We start from the raw sequence: 20,126 nt of genomic DNA, 5'->3' as shown, positions 1-20,126 counted from the left end.
GACTTCGGCTTCTGCTGCTGCTGCTGCTGCTGGCGTCCCCCCGTGACGCCGCCCTTAAAAAGCACAGTCTTAGCTCAGCTGAATCCCATCTACCTATGCCCACACCCTATTCCCGGTGCCCGCCATCAGGCATGCATTCAGGACAAGGATCCATCATCCATCCTGATGGCGGAAGGGCAGAAAAGCCTGATATTTTCTTTACCCTACAGTCCACCCCCTCAGGGTTTTCTGCCATACAGTCTATACATATATATACAATTTTCTAAGCAAACAAACAATGCAGCCATGGCCCACAAAAGCAACTACATCAAATAAATATAACAAAATACAACAGAACACAAATAAGTCCAGTCAGGGCACCAACCTAGTGCAAAAGACAATTATTGATACCAGCAGATGAGCCACCAAATCTGCTGCCGAAGGCACTGCTCATATGAGGGAGGGGAATCACTCACGGCATCTACTATATCACACCAGGAGCCGTCAGGCTTCCTGGCCTTCTCTGGCTGTAGTCTCGGCTACAAGGCACACACAGCATCCACCCCCAGGATGCACTAGCTCTGGGATTGGCAATTTTATTCTGTTGGGGGTAATCGCCAACCCTCAGGGTTTCTGTCTGCAGTCACTCCAACACTCGGCCTTCACAGCCACCCATGCGACTCGCAGACCCCTGCACTCAAGCCAACCCACTGCACAATCACATGGGTCGGGGATCCAAACTCTGCATTCGGCTTGGGCTCCACCCCAAGCCACGTTCCCCACCCGTCCCCCAAGGACAGGTTCCTCAGCTCCTCACCCTCACTCAAGAATGAGCAGGGCATCACCCACAGGTGATTTTATGAGACTCACAGTTCTTCAGCATACCCAGGCTGCTTAACAGCCGCTTAGGGCTTCTCAACTTAGCATCAGTACCAGCTTTTGCCTTCTTAGTTGGCTTTCCTCCTCCACCTGGCTGCTGGGCATAACAGGCTGCTTTTGGCCATCTAGGCCCACTGGCCACCCCCAGATTCCCATTTCCTGGGATTTACAAACAAAACTGTTCCACCCCCAGGGTCCCAAAACATATCAACCTGCAAGTGCCTTCTGGTGGGATTGCCAGTCCAAGTCCATCAGTCCATCAGTTCAAGTCCATTGGGCCTCTCCCTGCTTCAGCAATGGCCTGCTGCCTCAGGGGTCATTGGCTGGTCCTTTCCGGTGTCATTGGCTGGCCCTTTCCGGTGTCGTTGGCTGGTCCTCTCGGACGTCTCCTTCACGCCAGGTCTCATCCTGCAGCTCGTGGACGTTGTCCACCTTCTGTGCTGCCATGGAGCCTCCAGCGTCATCACAGGCAAAGTCTGTTCTCCTTAGTCCCTCCAGGTCTTCGGAGGGCTCCAATACCCATCTACATGGATCTTGCCGACTTACGCCAATTGTAAGGGCAGGACTGGCCACAGTGCAGGTTTTCTGATCCCATGCAGACCGGGTAAAGGAGGAGTCAGAGTCCTCAGTAGTTTTGCAGGTCTTTTATTGGGGTTCACCAGGTATATGGCAGGCAGGGGTGCTGGCTGGGGGGCTGGGAGGCTGGCAGGCCTCCCAGCCCCCAGCAAGTCTTCACTCTATCTGGGCTCTCTAGCGTTCGTTCTGCTGCTTCTCAGCTTCTCTTTTGGCTTCTGCTTCGGCTTCTACTGCTGCTGCTGCTGCTGCTATTGGTGCTGCTGGCGTCCCCGTGACACCGCCCTTAAAAGCACAGTCTTAACTCAGCTGAATCCCATCTACCTATGCCCACACCCTATTCCAGGTGCCCGCCATCAGGCATGCATTCAGGACAAGGATCCATCATCTATCCTGATGGCGGAAGGGCAGAAAAGCCTGACATTTTCTTTACCCTACACCTCTCCTGGGGAGCTGGGCTCTGTGAGGCATCTGGGGCCACCGTCAGTCAGTGTGGACGGTCACTGGTCAAAGGTGACTTGAGAAACCGCTGACCTTGTGGTGCTCAGAATCACGATGCCCCGGGGAGTCACAGGCGAGCCTTGGGGGCCGCAGGCTGCCCATCCCCGCTCCAAGCTCGGAGGCGACGCCCATGCCGGCATCTGGGTGCCGGCCCGGGTCTGCCGCGATCGCCAGTGCGCCCTGCTGCCCACAACCCCTGACTCCGGGCCCCACCACACACCAAGCCCCGCGGCACCTACGGTGTGTCAGGGAAGCGAAGGTCCCTACACGCAGCCCCACAGTGCAGCCTGCACAGACCCAGGTGGGCCCTGTCTCCTCAGAGCAGCCGGCAGATCGTTCCTCTGTCACACAAACAACAAATGAGACAAAATAGAAGAGGTTTTGTTAAATCGTGGTTGAAAAGAGACCGTGGGGTGTATTTAAAAGCATAAAGGAGATGATTTCAAATGCAGAAATGTGGAACCCTAAACTGCATCTCCCCACACACTCGCGTCCATCAAGGAGAAACTTGCTCACACTCAAACAGACAACGTTGACATTTTCTTCATCCCGAGCGCACTGGGCCCGGCCACACTCCCTGGATGGCTGCTGGCTCGGGCCTGGCCCTGGGGTCCTGAGACGGTGACTTGGCAGAGACCAGGGGGAGGTCTCTGGTGCCTGGAGCCCGAGGCGCGCTCGGCTAGGGTGGAGGGACTTGTTCCAGCACCGCGACAGGAATGGATGTGTTTGTTCCTGGCATTGCCAGCTGATGTCCATGACTCAGAGCCCGTGCGGCTCGTGGGAAAAGTAAATACAGACGCGCCAGGGCCGGGATAGGTGTCCGGCAGGAGGGTGATGCCACAGTGACCATCCTCAGACCAAACCTCAGCTGGGATTGGAGAGTGAGCCCCAGAGGTCACCGACCCCCGATGGCCAGTGCGGTCCCCATGGTGTCCACTCTCAGGGTCGGTCGCTCGGTCAAGGACGCAACAGAGGATGTGGTGGGCGGTGACCTCAGGAAACGAACTCAAAAGAATCGGACACTGCGGGAGGAGGCAGGGAGAACGATGCACCCATGCCCACCAGGAGTGCCCAGCGAGGGGGACACTGTCCGTTCCACACTGAGGGGTGGAGGAAGAGAAAGTGACTACGCCTCTGCTGTGGGCAGGTGGACTCCCGGACATGTGCAGGAGGACAGTGACCTGCACCTCAGGGTCAGCACCATGGGCAGATACAGGAAGAAGCAGATCTGGCAGAAGATGAAGGGCAAAGCTCTGTGCCTCCTGCTGCAGGAGGGGGTCCCCCAAAGTCATGCCACCAACTGACCTCAGAGCTGGCCTTGAGTAATTACATTCTCCTCAGCCTCCCTGAGTCCTCAGTGTCCTTCTGCCTAGTCTCAGTGTTCCAGGGGCCCTGCCTGACAGGTGCAAGCCCAGGGCATAGTGGCTTGGCTGGGGCACTAACCCTGGGGCTGATGTGCAGCTGTACCCAGCCTGGCATGAGCCACAGGAGAGCAGGCCCATGATGACTCTCTGTCATCATGGTGGCTCCGAGCCCAGATGCAGCGACTGGACCCACATCTCAGCTGGGCAGTGAGGCGCCTGCATCCAGGCCCAGATGCCCTGAAGTGCTCAGGGCAGGCAGCGTCAGGCCCACCGGAGCTGGCCCTGACCGCGCCTACCCTGAGTAAAGGACCCAAGAGCCTGCCCCAAGCTCAGGGCAGTATGGGTCTGGCAAGGGGCCAGAGTTTCACTTGGGAATAAGGTGCCAGGATCATCAATGAACCACAAGAGCAGTGCCCTCCAGAACCCACAGAGCTGAGCTCTCACCAGCTGCACTCAGGGCTGGAACCCCTGAGCACTGACATCTCCTGGGTGATTTCTTGGTTTCCCTCCCCCCATCCACTCTCCCCTCCACACCCTGTCCCCACTTGCCAGGCCCAGGGGGTGCCCCGGGGGTGGCGGCCACTTTCCTGCTCACTGTGAACGGGGCTCATCCTGGCTCTGACACCGGGGCCACCCCGTCCCCTCGGGGTCGGGGGGGGGTAATGGGGCTGAGGGGGGACCAGTTCCTGCCCACGGGGCCTCCTGGGCCCTGACACGCCTGACCTGGGAGGCTCATTACCTGGCCTGCCGAGAAGCCCACGGGGACAGGACAGCGGCCCGGGGAGGCCCCTGAGCAGCAGGTGAGATGCGTCAGGCCAGGGCTCAGGAGGGTAAAGTTGCAGAACCTGCGGCGGGTCTGTCTGTTGGGGCGTTGGCTGGGACCAGACGAGAGTCCTTGGCTTGGGAGCCCTGAATGTGTGGCTGTCGCCATAGGGTGGACCATCCCTCCCACCTTGACCGCGGCCGCGCCTGAGCCTGAGTGCTATGAAAAGTAGCTGCAGGAGAAACCACCTTAGCTCCTCAGGTGAGATGAGGGGCAGGACAATAAACAGGAGGGCAGCAGCGGGAGGTCACCCTCTCAGCGCATACAAGCACCAGCGAGGGCCAGAGGGTCGTCAGACGGCGACAAAGGGCAGGGACTCCACACCCACTGCCCTGATGAGTGAGGGAGGCACCGACTAGAAACAGACTTGGGGCCATCAGGTCCACTTGGTCCAAAATGTGCGCCTGGGGTTGTGACTGGCCAGTGTTTTGCAGAGACTGGGTGCTAAGAACCCCACAGGCTAGATTTGGGGTGTCCTTGACAGTCCACATCTTGAGGCTTGTTGGGCTTCCTGCTGCTGAGAGCTGCTGACTAGGGCCTGGGGACAGCAGAGGAGGGGCAGGGCTCAGGGTTTCAGGGGTGCCCATGTGCGGGACGTGGTGAGACACGAGGAGATTGCTCAGGTAGCTGAGGTCAGTTGAACCCTCTGCTCTTCAGCATCTCCCACGGGCGGCGTGGACAGTGGTGGCATCTGCATGTCACAAGATGGAAATGCTGAGCAGAGCAGGAGCTGAGATCCCTGTGGGGAGCCACTGGACAGGGCACAGAGAGAGGTCAGTGGGGAAGGACAGTGCTGGACCCCGTGCAGAGAGACATTGGGGATCAAGCACTGGCGGACAGTCCTGGAGTTTTATTCCTCTGGACTTTCATGTACTGATGGTTCCAGGAGGGATGAATCTCACAACCCTGAGAGAATTCATCCTCCTGGGGTTCCCCACCCAAGGGACCATGGGCTTCTTGCACCTGCTGCTCTGTTCCCTGGTCTACCTGTGCACCCTGCTGGGGAATGGGCTCTTTGTCCTCATCACCACCCTGGACCGGAAACTCCACACCCCCATGTACTTCTTCTGGAGGAGTCTGTCCTTCACGGACCTCTGCCTCATCTCAGCCATGGTCCCCAAGTCCATTGCCAGCTATCTGAGGCACAGCTGCTCCATCTCCTTCTTGGGCTGTGTCATCCAGGTCTTTCTGATGGTTATTTCAGATGCTGCAGAGTTTCACATCCTTGTGGTGATGAGCCTTGACCACTATGCTGCCATCTGCCACCCCATGCACTATGATATCATCATGAGCAGGGACAGGTGTGTGCAGCTGACAGCTGTGTCCTGGCTGGGTGAGGGGGTCTCTGTGCTGTGATGCTCACAGCTGGAACCATCTCCTTGTCCTACTGTGGGTCCAATGTGGTCCATTGGACCAGTCCATTGGACTGGGCAGAAGGACACGCAATATTTATATATTTGGTCCACAGTTCTTCTGTGACATCCCCCAGTTATTGACTATTTCCTGCTCAGAAAACTTTATGAATGAACTGTCCCTATTGCCATCAGTGTGATGTTGGATTTCTGCTTTTTCATTTTCATCGTCATTTCCTATGTGCACATCTTCTCTGCTGTCAGGAAGATCCCATTCACAGAATGTAAGGCCAAGTCCTATTCCACCTGCCTTCCCCACCTGCTGGTTGTGGTGCTGTTTCTCTTCACTGGATTCTTTGCTTATCTGAAGCCGACCTCTGGGACTCCGTCCATGTCTGACCTGGTCATTTCTATGTTCTACACGGTGGTGCCCCCCACCTTTAATCCCGTCATATACAGTCTGAGGAACCAAGCCATGAAGTCGGTTGTGGGGAGACTGATGAAGGGGAGATGCACCTAAATGTAATAGGGGAGATGACTTCATGACTCTATTATAAGACATTTATTTTAAAGTATTGAATTATACTCCTTTCATATTTGTCTAATTACATATAATTCAATTGAACAAATTAAAAATATATACTCATTCTTAAACTATGTTTACAATGACTTCATATAATCTGCTGCTCGTACCTCTATTGGCATTGATTGTTCTCTTTGTTACACTTAGGTGCTTTTTTATATTCTCTGTACAATGTAGGTCACTAAACTTCCAGACACCTTTGCTGGTCTCCTTTTCTGTGCTCCCGGCCGAGAGGGGGCGATGGTTGGATTTCATCTCAGTCGTGAGCAGAAGTTCTCTCATGGGGGCAGCATCTCCAATCTCTAAGGCAGCTTCACCTTTAATGTTTTCTTGGTCACGGTTGGTATCAGGGGCCAAAGGCAGGACAGAGATCCCTTTACTTATTGAATGAGGCCTTCACAGCATAAATAAGGCCTGAGGATCCAAAGTTAGAATCTGAGTAGTCAAGACCTTGGTCAATAAGGACCCACATGTGACATGGTGGAAACCCTCCTGGAAACACTGGTGTGGTGCTGCCCTCATTTGCCATAATCACACTCACCAACGGTGGATAACAGAAATAAAAAAGTTTGGTTCATGTGCAGTATAATTACAAAAAAAAAATTTCCAAAATGCACAGAATAGGAATTTTTGAGATACAATAAGAGAACTTAACAAGTTATGATGGTCAAAACAAAATGATAGCTAGTAGCCCGCCTTGTATCTACTATTTCCAGAAATGTGTTAGGGATGCCATCCATGAACTCACACCACACTTTACAGGAGTGTTATCCCATTTATTTCATCACCTAGAGTGGGTGGGAATGGCAGGACAATGCCCTGGCCAGGAAGTTTACCAAGAGGGATCATACCTAGAATGTCTGCATTTTTTATAAGTATGTTGAAATGAAAAAACTCATCAGATTTATGTACAATAAAATGATACTATCATTTAGTATACTTGTAAAGACATGTAAGGAATTGAAGGAGATTTCAATTTGGGAAGTGAAATGCCCCCATGATTGTCACTTGCTGTCTGGCCTCAGCTCCTCTCTGCTAACTGCATCCACCTTTGATTTCCCATCTGTGATGGCCAATATTTGAAAATTTCACACCAAAATATTTCATGATAAAAAATAGTTGCAACTGGATATCAGACATTTAAGTCTTTATCAAACAGTTTGCCTGTAAGGAGGCTCTTCAGGCTGTCCTTGCTCAGGTGAGATCCATGTGGAACAAAGTAAATATGGCGGCTGCCAGGAAAGGTTAGAAAATGGCAACATCTGGACATTTGAAATCTGGGATGACAACTTGATACTGTTCTTTTAAGTGATTGGTATTTTTAATTTTTCTGCCAATGAATTAATTTCTTATTATCAATTCTTGATAATGTTATAGTTCACTTGTGAGATATAATGAGAATTTATAAGAACCTCAATCAGAGCATTATACACATTTTTGAGACTATTCACTGCCAACATTGTATAATATTATTAAAATATTTAACAAAAAAAACATTAAATGTCTCAAGGTTGTATGAATTTAAAAATGTAAGCACAATGAAAATTTTTGTGGACACCAAGGTAATATACATTGAGAACTCTAAAGACTCCACTGAAAAACAAATTAAATTAAATAAGCCACTTCAGTATACTTGAAAAGTACAAAATCGACACATGAATATCAATTGTGTTCTTATATGCAAGAAATGAATCAGAAGAGAAGAATTTGAGAAGGGAATCTTACATATAATCACAAAATTACCTAGGAGTAACCCTAAAAGAGAAAGTAAAAATACAAAGAAAATTGTAAGACATTCTTAAAATAAATAGGAAACCCAAAAAAAGGGAAAGATATGCCCTCCTCATGGACAGGAAGAATCGGGATTACACAATATCCATCTGACTCAAAGCAATTTACAGATTCATGGAATTCAAACAAAATTTTCAATGGCATTTTCAAACATATGAAATAAACAATACAGAAAGGCATATGGAACTACAAAAGACCACAAACAGCCAAAACAGTGTTAACGAAAATGAGTAAGAAAAGAGGAAGCACACCTTCAGATTTCAAACTGCATAATAAACCTCTAATAGTTAAAGCAGCATGGTACTGGGACAAAAACAGACACAGACCACTGGAATATAATGAGGGCCCAGGAATCCACCCTCATCAGGATGGACAGTGACTCTACAACAGAGGAGCCAGAGTAGGCACTGGAGCAGCGAAAGTGGGGAAATGGTGCTGGGAAAAGCAGACAGACACAATCAGCAGAGTGAAGTCAGGTCCTGCCCCACACCCTACAGAAGAGTAAACTCAAACAGATAAATGCCTGTTTCCCAATGTGTGAGGTCAGCATAGTCATGCAGCAAACCAAAGTGTATGACACCAAGAGCAGAAACCTTAAAATACTATTTCCTAAAGATTGAAAGCAAATTATCCCAACAAAAGGACAATTCTAATGTAAGTGCCGTGACAGGTGCTGTGGTGGAAAAGAACTGTGGGATACAAAATTTCAGAGATGAGTTTAGTATCTCTTTCCGGAGGGCTGGTGACCCCCCTGGTCACTCACTTGTGCTGGACGTCCATTGTCTTTCTGCCCCACTCCCCTTCCCTTGGCTCCCTTCTGCCTCTCATGGTTTCCCTTCCCTCCCGCCTCCGGCCTTCCTCATCCCCCTCACGCTCATCTCCAGGGTTGCTCCAGGAAGGGCACACGGGGAGTGATAGGCGACTGTCCAGCTGTCTAGACAGGGACTCAGGGCACTGTTATGACTGATGGTGCCCACCACGGCCGACACGACAGCTGGGGAATGGAACCTGGAAATAAGGATTTGTCTATTCAATTCCATAGAGGCGTCAGCCACACACAAAATCACATCTGCACACCGAGTGTGATATTACTTGCTGAGACACACTGCAGGATGCTCCAATTAACACAGTCAACTAAACACGGCACTTTCCTCCTGGAAGAAGGTCCCTGAGGGCTGGAATCTGGACAGTGTCCAGCATGCGGACACCAACTCCTGAGATCAAATAGCCCAGCCCTGAGGTCCTGCTCTGTCCATGAGGTGGCAGCAAGATGGGATGAACATCCTGTGAGTGCTCAGAGGCATCTCCACAAGCCCCGACCATGGAGGGAGAGGCTGGGACACCCTCTCTTGAACCATGGGGACAACATCAGGACACAAATGGACATGGCAGCTGGAACTTTCCCCCCAAATTTGCAAGGATTTGGATCTTAGGCAATTTTCAGAATGGAAATCATTCAGACTTGAAAGTTTTTAGATTTCAAGCTTCATTTTAGATGTAAGAAAACACAGTAATTAAAATGCTTATTTTATAAATCCTGAAAACTAATAAATTTTGAAGGTGCACAAGTTTCTCAGTGCACCACTGCCTTATCATGCTGGATGAGTCTCAACAAGAGGAAATATACTCTCCTTGAACTTAAAGTGTTCAGAAGATTGACTTGTCATACCTTTATATATTAGAAGGTTTTGATGTATGTGACAATTAATGCTCCATAACTGGCATTTGAGAATTCAGAACACTGAGATGTTTTGGGCACTGTATAAAGCACAACAACTAATGGAAATAGATAGTGATGAAGAAATTGCAGGGGACATGCCAGGCTCCTTTTGGCCAGCAGTCAGTCAAAACCCAGAGGGGAGCGGGCAGCCAAAGCTGGTGTGGACCGTGCACACAGGAAAGTGCATCTCCAACTTGCCATTTTAGAACAGGGACCTCACATCAATAAAGACTGCTTGAAACCTGGAGAAGATCCCGAGGAGCCAGAGGTGAGCTGGGAAGAACCCCTTCTACAGGTCCCTTCTCTCCACCAGTTAGAGCCCAGAGGGGGAGTGGGCAGCCAAAGCTGGGGTGGACTGCGCATGCAGGAAAGTGCATCTCTGACTCACCATTTTAGAACATGGACCTTCCTTCAATTAAGACTGATTGAAACCTGCAAAAGGCTCCCCAAGAAGCCAGAGTTGGTGCGGACAGCACGCGCAGGAAAGTAGGTCTCCAACTCGCCATTTTCGAACAGGGATCATCCTTCAATAAAGACTGCTTGAAACTGGCAGAAGACTCCCTGAGGTTCCAGAAGTGAGCTGAAGGCCCCCACAAGCCTGGTCCCCCCCTGGCATGGAGTTAGATCTCAGAGGGCGATCCAGCGATTTGGAGCCCAGACTCCAATATAGCCGCCCCACCTCCAGGGAAGTCTGTGGGACTTCAAGAAACACCATTGGATCCAAACAAACACAGAAGGAGGAGATATTTTGTGACAGGGACCATTAACATACTCAAAGTACCACTACCTCACTGGACTTCTGGCATAATAGTATTTGACTTGTTTGGAACACCAGTTTCTGAAATCCCAGAAAGAGCACACCAAAAAGATGCCGGCCAGTACCAGCAATACAGTGTCCCAAAGCATACAGCAAATTCGAAGACAGGCAGCAGGGAGAAGAAAAACTAAATGCAACCTAGCAACTCCTCAGAAAAAAGACACAACACAGAAAGAAAACCACGCACCAGATTGCAACGACAGTGACTTGGAAGAACTTTTAACCCTTCCAGAAAGAGAATTTAAAATTGCCATGATTAAAAAACTGAAGGAAGTCAAAAATTATATGGGAAAAATAATCAATGATCAGAAGAATAAAATTGAGTCCCTATTAGGGAAGTAAAACAAATGCAGGAGATCAAAGAATTAATGGAGGCACTAAGAACTCTGGGAAAAGCATGAAAGAAGAAATGGAAGAATGGATAAGCACTCTCAAAGACACAGAAATAAAAAGAACCAAAACAGAAAAGGAAAGAAAAATACGAAGGAAAAAGTCTGAAGAATAACATCGGGAACTATCTGGCTCCATGAGGAAAGGAAATATAAAAGTTATACGAATCCGAGAAGGAGAGGAGAGAGACGTAGAAACAGAGAAAATATTCAAGGAAATAGTTGAAGAGAACTTCCCAAATGTGAAGGACCTAAAAATACACATACAAGAAGCAAGAAGAACACCAAACTTCCATGACTAAAGGAAAAATACAGCAAGACACGTAATAGTAAAGCTCCCAAGAATCCAAGACAAGGAAAAAATAATGAAGCTGACAAGAGGGAAGAAACAGATAACATTCAAAGGAAAAGCAATCAGACCGACATCAGACTTCTACAAAGAAACACTACGGGCAAGGAGAGAGTGGAGGGACATAGTCAACAGACTCCAAGACAACAAGTGCCAACCAAGAATACTCTATCCCTTGAACCTTTCCTTCCTCTATGAAGAAAGAATAAGGACCTTCCCAGACAAACAGAAACTCTGGAATTTCATTACGACTAAACACCCATTCCAAAAAATATTATGAGGAGTCCTAAAGCCAGAACCAACAGAGGGATAAATAACAATGAAAGAAGGCCCAAAAAAAAGTTATTAAAGGAATAAATAAATAAAATCAGAGGAAAGACAAACACAGTGGCAAATACTGATGCTAACATATCAATATTAACTCTAAATTAAAACGGACTAAACTCTTCAATAAAAAGACATAGAGTCGGGCCTCCCCAGTGGCGCAGCGGTTGAGTGCTGGTTTGCGAAGCTGCCCGCGGCCTCTGCGGCGCCGGTTCGATCCCCGGCTGCTCCCCGGCCACTGGAGGAGGGTCCCACATGGCGCGCAGACCTCTCCTGCCGCCCGCTGCTCCCCTCAGCAGTGTACTTCGGTCCTTCTGCCTGCTCTGCCTCCCGCTCTGGTGAATTCTCTCACCCTCCCGCGCTTCTGACTGTACCCAGTGCATGTATAAACAAACAAACAAATAAATAAATAAAAACATGCCTCTATAAAAAAAAAAAAAAGACATAGAGTCACAGGCTAGATTAAGAAACAAAACCCAACCTTTTGCTCTCTCAGGAAACACATTTAACTACACTACAAAAGATAAAAATAGACTCAAAGATAAAGGATAGAAAACAATCTTACAAGCAAATGGACCAAAAAAGAAGGCAGGAACAGCTACACTTATATCAGATAAAACAGATTTCAATATGTAAAAGGTAAAAAGAGACCCCCGATGTTCACTACATTATCATCAAGTGGACAATACTTCAAGAAGAAATGACATGCATTAATGTATACTCACCAAACGAAGGTGCACCAAATATATCAGACAACCATTATCATCTCTAAAAACAGACACCAGAGAAAACACATATGTAGTAGGAGACTTCAGTGCACCACAATCAACAATGGATAGATCAATGAGACAAAAAATATGTAAGAACACTAAAGCTCTAAATAAGTATCTAGAGCGCTTGGATTTAACAGACATCTACAGAACACTAAAATAAAATATCTGAGTACACAATTTTCTCAAGCACACACAGATCATTCTCCAGGATCAATCACATACTGGGACACAAGACAAACATCCACAGATACACCAAGATTAAAATCATACCAACCATCTTCTCTGACCATGAAGGCATCAAACTCGAAATAAACCATAAAAAGAAGGCAAGGAACTCTTCTACCTCATGGAGATTGAAACTCACACAACTGGAAAACCAGTGAACTAATGAGGAGATCAAAAAAGAAATTAAAAAATACTTTGAGTTGAATGACAAGAAGGACACCAATTTCCTAAACATATGGGACACAGCAAAAGCAGTAATAAGAGGGAAATATATAGCAATAGAGGCTCATGTCACAAAACAAGAAAGAGCTCAAAGAAACAACTTAATCTCAAAGCTCAAAGAACTAGAAAAGGAACAACAAAACCCCAAAAACAGCAGAAGGAAAGAAATAATAAAAACCAAAGCAGAAATAAATGAAATTGAAACTAAAAAAAAAAAAAAAAATCCAAAAGATGAAAGAAACCAAAAGCTGTTTTTTTGAAAAAATAAATAAAATAGACAAATCCCTAGCCAGGCTCACAAAGGAAAAACGGGAGAAAGCACAAATAGAATCACAAATGAAAGAGGAGAAACCACAACGGACACAGCAGGAATCAAAAGAATATTCAGAAACTACTATGAAGAGTTATATGGAAACAAGTTCAACAATCTAGAGGAGATGGACAAATTCCTACAACTCTACAATCACCCAAAGCTAGATAAGGAAGTAATAGAACACCTAAACAGACCAATTACAAGCATTGAAATTGAAATGGTAATCAAAAACCTCCCCAAAAACAAAAGCCCAGGACCTGATGGATTTACAAATGAATTCTACCAAACATTCAGAAAGGAATTAGTGCCTAACCTTCACAAAATCTTTCAAAAAATTAAGAAGGAAGATATAATACCAAACACGTTGTATGAAGCCAACATTACACTAATACCAAAACCGAACAAGGGCAACGCAAAAAAAGAAAACTACAGGCCAATCTCTCTAATGAACATGGATGTAAAAATCCTTAATAAAATTTTAGCTATCAGAATCCAACAATGTATCCACAAGATAATTCACCATGACCAAGTAGGATTTATTCCAGGGACCCAGGGATGGTTCAACATCCAAAAATCAATCAATGTATTCCAACATATCAACAAAAAGAAATATAAAAAACATATGATAATATTCATAGATTCTGAGAAATCCTTCGACAAAGTACAACACCTATTTATGATAAAAGACCTTGAAATTCTTGGGGTACAAAGAACATACCTCGACATCATAAAGGCCATATATGACAAGCCCATAGTCAGCATCATTTTTAATGGCAAAAAGCTGAAAGCATTCCTATTAAGATCTGGAAAAGACAAGGATGTCCACTCTCACCATTGCTTTTCAACATAATACTGGAAGTCCTAGCCAGAGCAATAAGACAAGAGAAAGACATACAAGGAATCCAAATAGGGAAGGAAAAAGTTAAGCTATCACTATTTGCAGATGATATGATAATATACATAGAGAACCCCAAAAACGCCACAGAAAAACTAATTCAAATAATCAATCAGTTCAGTAAAGTGGCAGGATACAAAATCAACACACAAAAAACAGTAACCTTCCTATACACAAACAATAAATTTGAAAAAGAAGAAATAAAAAAAAAATCCCTATTATTATTGAAACAAAAAAAAAATAAAATACTTGGGAATAAACCTAACAAAAGAGGTAAAAGACCTATACAAAGAAAAATATAAAACACTGTTAAAAGAAATAGAAGAAGACACAAAGAAATGGAAAGACATCCCCTGCTCATGGATTAGAAGAATAAACATTATTAAAATGGCCATCCTACCAAAAGCAATATACAGATTCAATGCTATTCCAATAAAAACTTCAATGTCATTCTTCAAAGAAATAGAACAATTATTGATGAAATTCATATGGAATTACCAAAAACCTCTAATAGCCAAAGCTCTCCTGAAATAAAAAAAGAAGGGAATGGAGGCATCACTCTCCCAGATTTCAAACTGTACCACAAAGCCATAATAATCAAAACTGCATGGTATTGGAACCAGAACAGACACACAGACCAATGGAACTGAACAGAAAACCCAAAAACAAACCCACAGATTTATGGTCAACTCATCTTTGACCAAGGTGCAAAGAATATGTACTGGAGCAAAGAAAGTTTGTTTAATAAATGGTGCTGGGAAAACTGGGTTGCTACATGCAAAAGAATGAAACTTGACTACTACCTCATACCATGCACAAAAACCAACTCAAATTGGATTAAAGAACTAGACATAAGACCTGAAACCATAAAATACATAGAAGGAAATATAGGCAAAACACTACATGACATGCACCTCAAAGATATCTTTACAGACCCATCACCCAAAGCAGTGATAGTGAAAGCAAAGATAAACAGCTGGGACTACATCAAATTAAAGAGCTTCTGCACAGCAAAAGAGACAGTAACCAAAACAAACAGAAACCCCCCGAGACTGGGAGAAACTTTTTGCACACGACACTAATGACAAAGGACTGATCAATAAAAACAAAGAAAATAATCCAGTCAAAAAATGGGCAGAAGAGCTAAAAAGAAACTTCTCTGAAGAGGAAATGCAAATGGCCAACAGGCATATGAAAAAATGTTCAATATCACTGTAATCAGCGAAATGCAAATCAAAGCAAAAATGAGATACCATCTCACACCAGTAAGAATGGCACATATTAAAAAAAAAAAAAACTAGCAACAAGGAATGTTGGCAGGGATGTGGAGAAAAAAGAACTGTCCTGCACTCCTGGTGGGAGTGCAAACTGTTCCAACCACTATGGAGAGCTGTGCGGAGATTCCTCAACCTGCTAAAGATGGAGCTTCCATATGATCCAGCAATTCCACTCCTAGGTATTTACCCAGAGGACACAGAATCATTAATTCAAAGGGGCACCTGCATCCCTATGTTTATAGCAGCACTATTTACAATAGCTAAGCTATGGAAACAACCCAAATGCCCAAGAATAGATGACTGGATCAAGAAGATGTGGTACATATACACAATGGAATATTACTCAGCAATCAAAAAAGATAAACACATGCAGTTTGCATCAACATGGATGGAGCTAGAAGGGATCATGCTAAGCGAAATAAGCCAGAAAGAAAAAGAAAAATACCGGACAGTCTCAGTCATAGCAGGGATTTCGAAAACCTAAATAAGGGACCAGGAAAAAGACTAATTAATACAAAGTAAAAAATCATAATCAGAAGCAACTATAAACCAGAGACATGCTCCGGCGGGGTAGGGGTGGCGGGGGTAGAGGAGGGATTGGGGTCAAAATAAGGGGGGTGTAATTGTATGGGGAATATAACCAAAATGAAAATGCATATTTTGTGCAAAAATGAAAAATGATGTAAGAATTATATAAAATAAAATATTTTTTAAAAAAGAAATTCTTGCGGAAATTTGATATAATACTGATTGTTAAAAATCAGAATGTTGTGCCTTTTGCCTACATATTATGACAGACCTAAGAGTCAAATATAAATTCTGCAAATGTTTCAGCAACATCGTTGATCATTTCAAAGCTCTGGCACTAAGAGAAGTTGGGTGGACTCAGCACTCTTTACGGACATGGACTTTGTTTTTCCCGAAACCACCACTCAGGGGTCATCACTGATACTGCACAGGAAGAGAAAATGTCAGAGCTTCTGTCATCAATACATGTATGTTTCATCACTCGAAAGATGTTGACAACTTGGATCACCTCATATCCTAATTTATTTCCTTATTTTTTATTATATTATTGGGAAGATTTCCACCCACATGTTGCAATTGTTTTACATTATTATGTGACCTTAAAAATCCTGCCTCCCCAGGGCCTGCCCCTCCGTCACCCCATAGAGGGAGGAGAGGGTGACATTGGGGAGGGGGAGGGGAGTGGGCAGGGCTGCCCTGTGTCCAGACATCCCCACTCACTCATGGGCCTGGGGTGAGGAACAAACCTGCACAAAGGGAACCTGGGTCCCTGGGATCGGCAGGGACAGCCACACGCACAGAACGTCTGGCTCAACCCCAGAGCGGCCTCCTCCTTGCACAGATGTGCATGAGTCTGAGGGGACAGAGGGGCTGGGGAGGGACCCGGGGTGGACGAGCCCTCCTCCAGGAGGGTCGTGTGGGTGTGACCCAGGAGGAGACTCTGCGGGAAACGTGGTCTCTGGGTGCTCATATGTGGGGGAGTCAGGTTCAGGGAGATGAGGAGACGAGATGAACCAGGAGTCAGCAGTGAGGCCACAGGGGCAGGAATCTGACAGAGGAGGCATCAGTACACGCTGCACGGGGACGCTGAGCCCAGATCATTCAGTTCCAGGACAGTGTCGGGTCCTGGGGCAGGAAAACAGGGACCTGCACACCCCATCTCCCCGCACACCTGTCACTGTGGGGCCTCCCCAGACCAGGGCTGTGCTGGAGGAGCAGGGACAGGCCCTCTAGTATGGGGAGGGGCTGGGCACAGTCACGTGTCCTCTGGGACTGTGCTGTGTACAACCTCTGGGAGGTGTGCTGGGCTGAGACTTTGAGGCCTGGGCAGGAGGGGGGAGCAGCTGGACTGTGGCAGTAGGCAGGGGTGTCAGTCGGGTTTGCTGACAGATATGAGATTTTAATTTATGCAAGATTTGTAGGGGATAATTGAAATTATCTGTTTTCACAAATTTTCAGGTCTTCTGTGAAAAATGGAATAATGGCACATTCACATGAAGTGGAAATAAATGGGCTGAATAATGAAGTTTATGCAGATGATGATTTTTGACTCAATAGGAGCTAGAAGGAGTAATTATGTAGAAAATAGTTTAAATCATTACTCTATTATGATAACAATATGTTCTATGTTGGAATTTTGACATTTTCTTTCCTTCACCTTTCTCAATACAGATGACGTCTCCAGGGGTGACCAATCTCACGGCCGTGACAGAATTCATTTTCCTGAGGTTCTCCACCAAGTGGATCATGGGCTTCTTGCACCCACTGCTCTTCTCCCTGGTCTACCTGTGCACCCTGCTGGGGAACGGGCTCATCGTCCTCATCACCACCCTGGACCGGACCCTCCACACCCCCATGTACTTCATCCAGAGGAGTCTGTCCTTCACGGACCTCTGCCTCATCTCAGCTACGGTCCCCAAGTCCATTGCCACTCTCTGAGGCACAGCAGCTCCATCTCGTTCCAGAGCTGTGTCGTTCAGGTCTACATGATGGTTATGTCAGCAGGTACAGTGCTGACCCTGTTCACGGTGATGAGCCTTGACCACTATGCTGCCATCTGCCACCCCCTGCACTATGATGTCATCATGAGCTGGACAGATGTGTGCAGCTGACAGCTGTGTCCTGGTTGGGTGGGGGGTCTCTATGCTGTGATAAACACAGCTGGAAGCTTGTGCTTGTCCTACTGTGGGTCCAACATGGTCCACCAGTTCTTCTGTGACGTCCCCCAGTTACTGGCTATTTCCTTCTCAGGATATTTAATGAATGAACTTGTCCCCATTCTCATTAGTGTGGTGATGGATTCCTGATGCTTTACTTTCATCATGATTTCCTATGTCCACATCTTCTCTGCTGCCAGGAAGATCCCATCCATAGAAGGTATGACCAAAGTCTACTCCACCTGCCTTCCCCACCTGCTGGTTGTGGTGCTGTTTCTCTCCACTGGATGCTTTGCTTATCTGAAGCCGACCTCAGGGACCCCATCCTGGGCCATCACCAGGCTCCAAGCGGACACCCTCTGACCACCACCCCGTGCCCACAGGGCAGCATCCACCTCACAGAGCCCTTTCGGCACAAATATCCACATTTTAGTCAAAGGGGGACAAGCATAGGAGAAGTTCTGGGGTTTGTCCTGTGTGTCCTCCTGTCCTGCTGGCCCAGCACAGACCCCACATGAAGGGGTCACTCTCGTCAGGGGAGGAAACGGACTTTGGTCACTCTGTGTGCCTTCCCAACCGACCTCAAAGTCTGCGTATCTCCCCCAGGTACAGTGAGCTCTGTGCTGACCACTGTCAGTTTGGCGCTGATGCCAGAGAAAGATTCCCGCAGGTCACTCGTCTGGAGGAGGCTCCTCACACCCTGCGTGTCTCAGCACCCCTGAGCCCTGACCTCCCTCCACAGGGCTGCGCACAAGTTCCCTGGGCTGCTGACCTGGACTTGGGCACCTGAGGAGGAGCCAGACCCCACCAGCTCCCTACTGCTCAACTCTTGGCACCCCAGGGGATCCCAGTCTGGCCATGTGCACCCCACACACCCAGGCAGGATTGTCCACATGAAGGCAACATCCACGGGAAGTCAGCAGCAAGTCAGACTCTCAGGCACTAGAGGGGCCGGCAGGAGCGTCAGGACAGGGAGAGCTGCTGCAGCACCAACAACTCGCATATCGGGGTCCAGCTTCTGCCCTGTCTCATCCCAATCTGGGTGTCTGCTCACCCTGTCCCCCACTCTGTCCCTCCTGCCCCTGCCAGTGCCTCCCCCAACCTGCCAGGCCCCGGAGGGCTTATAGGTTTGGCAGCGACTTTCCTACTCCCTGTGGCCGGGCTCGTCTGGCTCTGATGACGGGGCCACCTAGGTCCCTCCTGTGGTCAGGGGGGTGATGGGGTTGAAGGGGGACAGGTCCTTTCCTCACAGGTGAAAAAACTAAGGAAATTGCCTCTGACATACTCAGGGCACTAAATGTGCCAAAGGACAACACCAATTAAGACAGTGACCTGATGGTTGGATCTTGGACAGTGTCCAACACATGGACACCAGCTCCAGAGCTCAAATAGCCCAGCCCTGAGGCCCTGCTCTGTCCATGAGATGGAACAACGCTTTGGAACATCCTGTGAGTGCTCAGAGGCGTCCCCACGAGCCCGGACCATGGAGTGAGATGCCAGGACACCCTCTGTCGTCGCCATGGGGACAACCTCAAGAGAGAGACAACACAAGGCAGCGGGAACTTTCCCCCCAGACTGCAGGTATCTGCCCCCAGCCATTTGCAGGGGAGAACCCACTCACACTTGAGAGTTCTCAGATTCAAGCTTCATTTTAGACTTGAGAATGCGCTGTAGTCAAACTATTCATTTTGTAAATTGTGACAACTAATGCTGATGGGGCTCAAGTCGTCATGTTCCACAGCCCTGTCAGCCTGGGTGAGTCTTGGTGAGAGAAAACATATTCTCTTGTAATTTACAATGCTCAAACACACTGACTTTTAATACATTGAGCATAGGTTTTGATTTGTGGGAGATGTGACGATTTCTGCTGCACACCTGGGATGTAGCATTAGCACACTCAGTGTGTTCTGGGCACTGAATAAAATCACAACAATTAATAAAATTGGATGATGATGAAGACATTCCAGAGGGAATTAGAAATTACACTTAGTGTTTGATTCAGAATGTTATGCCTTTTCTCCTAAACATGATGACAGATATGAATCAGGTAGAAATTCAATGACTTGTCAGCGACACTGTTGACATCTTAAAGGCTCTGGCACTAACATGATGGTGGCGCAGACATCTATTTATGGATGTGAACTTGGGATTTTTCCCCAACTCCACACTCAGGTATTGTCAGTGTAATTGGAAAATGAGTCACAGTATTTAATAGGGCCTGGGGGAGATATGCCAAGTTATTTTATCCATTTTATTATGTATCTAAGGTCACTCAACAGATGTCAACATTTAT

The 20,126-nt window shown here is 47.0% G+C and overlaps 1 protein-coding gene across 1 annotated transcript in view; it reads left to right on the top strand.

Moving 5' to 3' along the window:
• The window catches only part of LOC311182603 (olfactory receptor 14A16-like), a gene marked incomplete at both ends in the record, with an annotated part of 74,278 nt that extends 71,042 nt beyond the window's left edge, over window positions 1-3,236 (top strand). The window contains one exon of the mRNA XM_084251496.1: window positions 2,876-3,236. Coding sequence (XP_084107622.1) covers window positions 2,876-3,236 — 361 coding nt within the window. The remainder of the gene's footprint in view (window positions 1-2,875) is intronic.
• Window positions 3,237-20,126: the final 16,890 nt, after the last annotated feature.

Source organism: Talpa europaea (assembly GCF_964194135.1).
Source record: "Talpa europaea genome assembly, chromosome: 1".
NCBI classification, from domain to species: Eukaryota; Metazoa; Chordata; class Mammalia; order Eulipotyphla; family Talpidae; genus Talpa; species Talpa europaea.
This window is presented reverse-complemented; position numbering and strand designations above follow the sequence as displayed.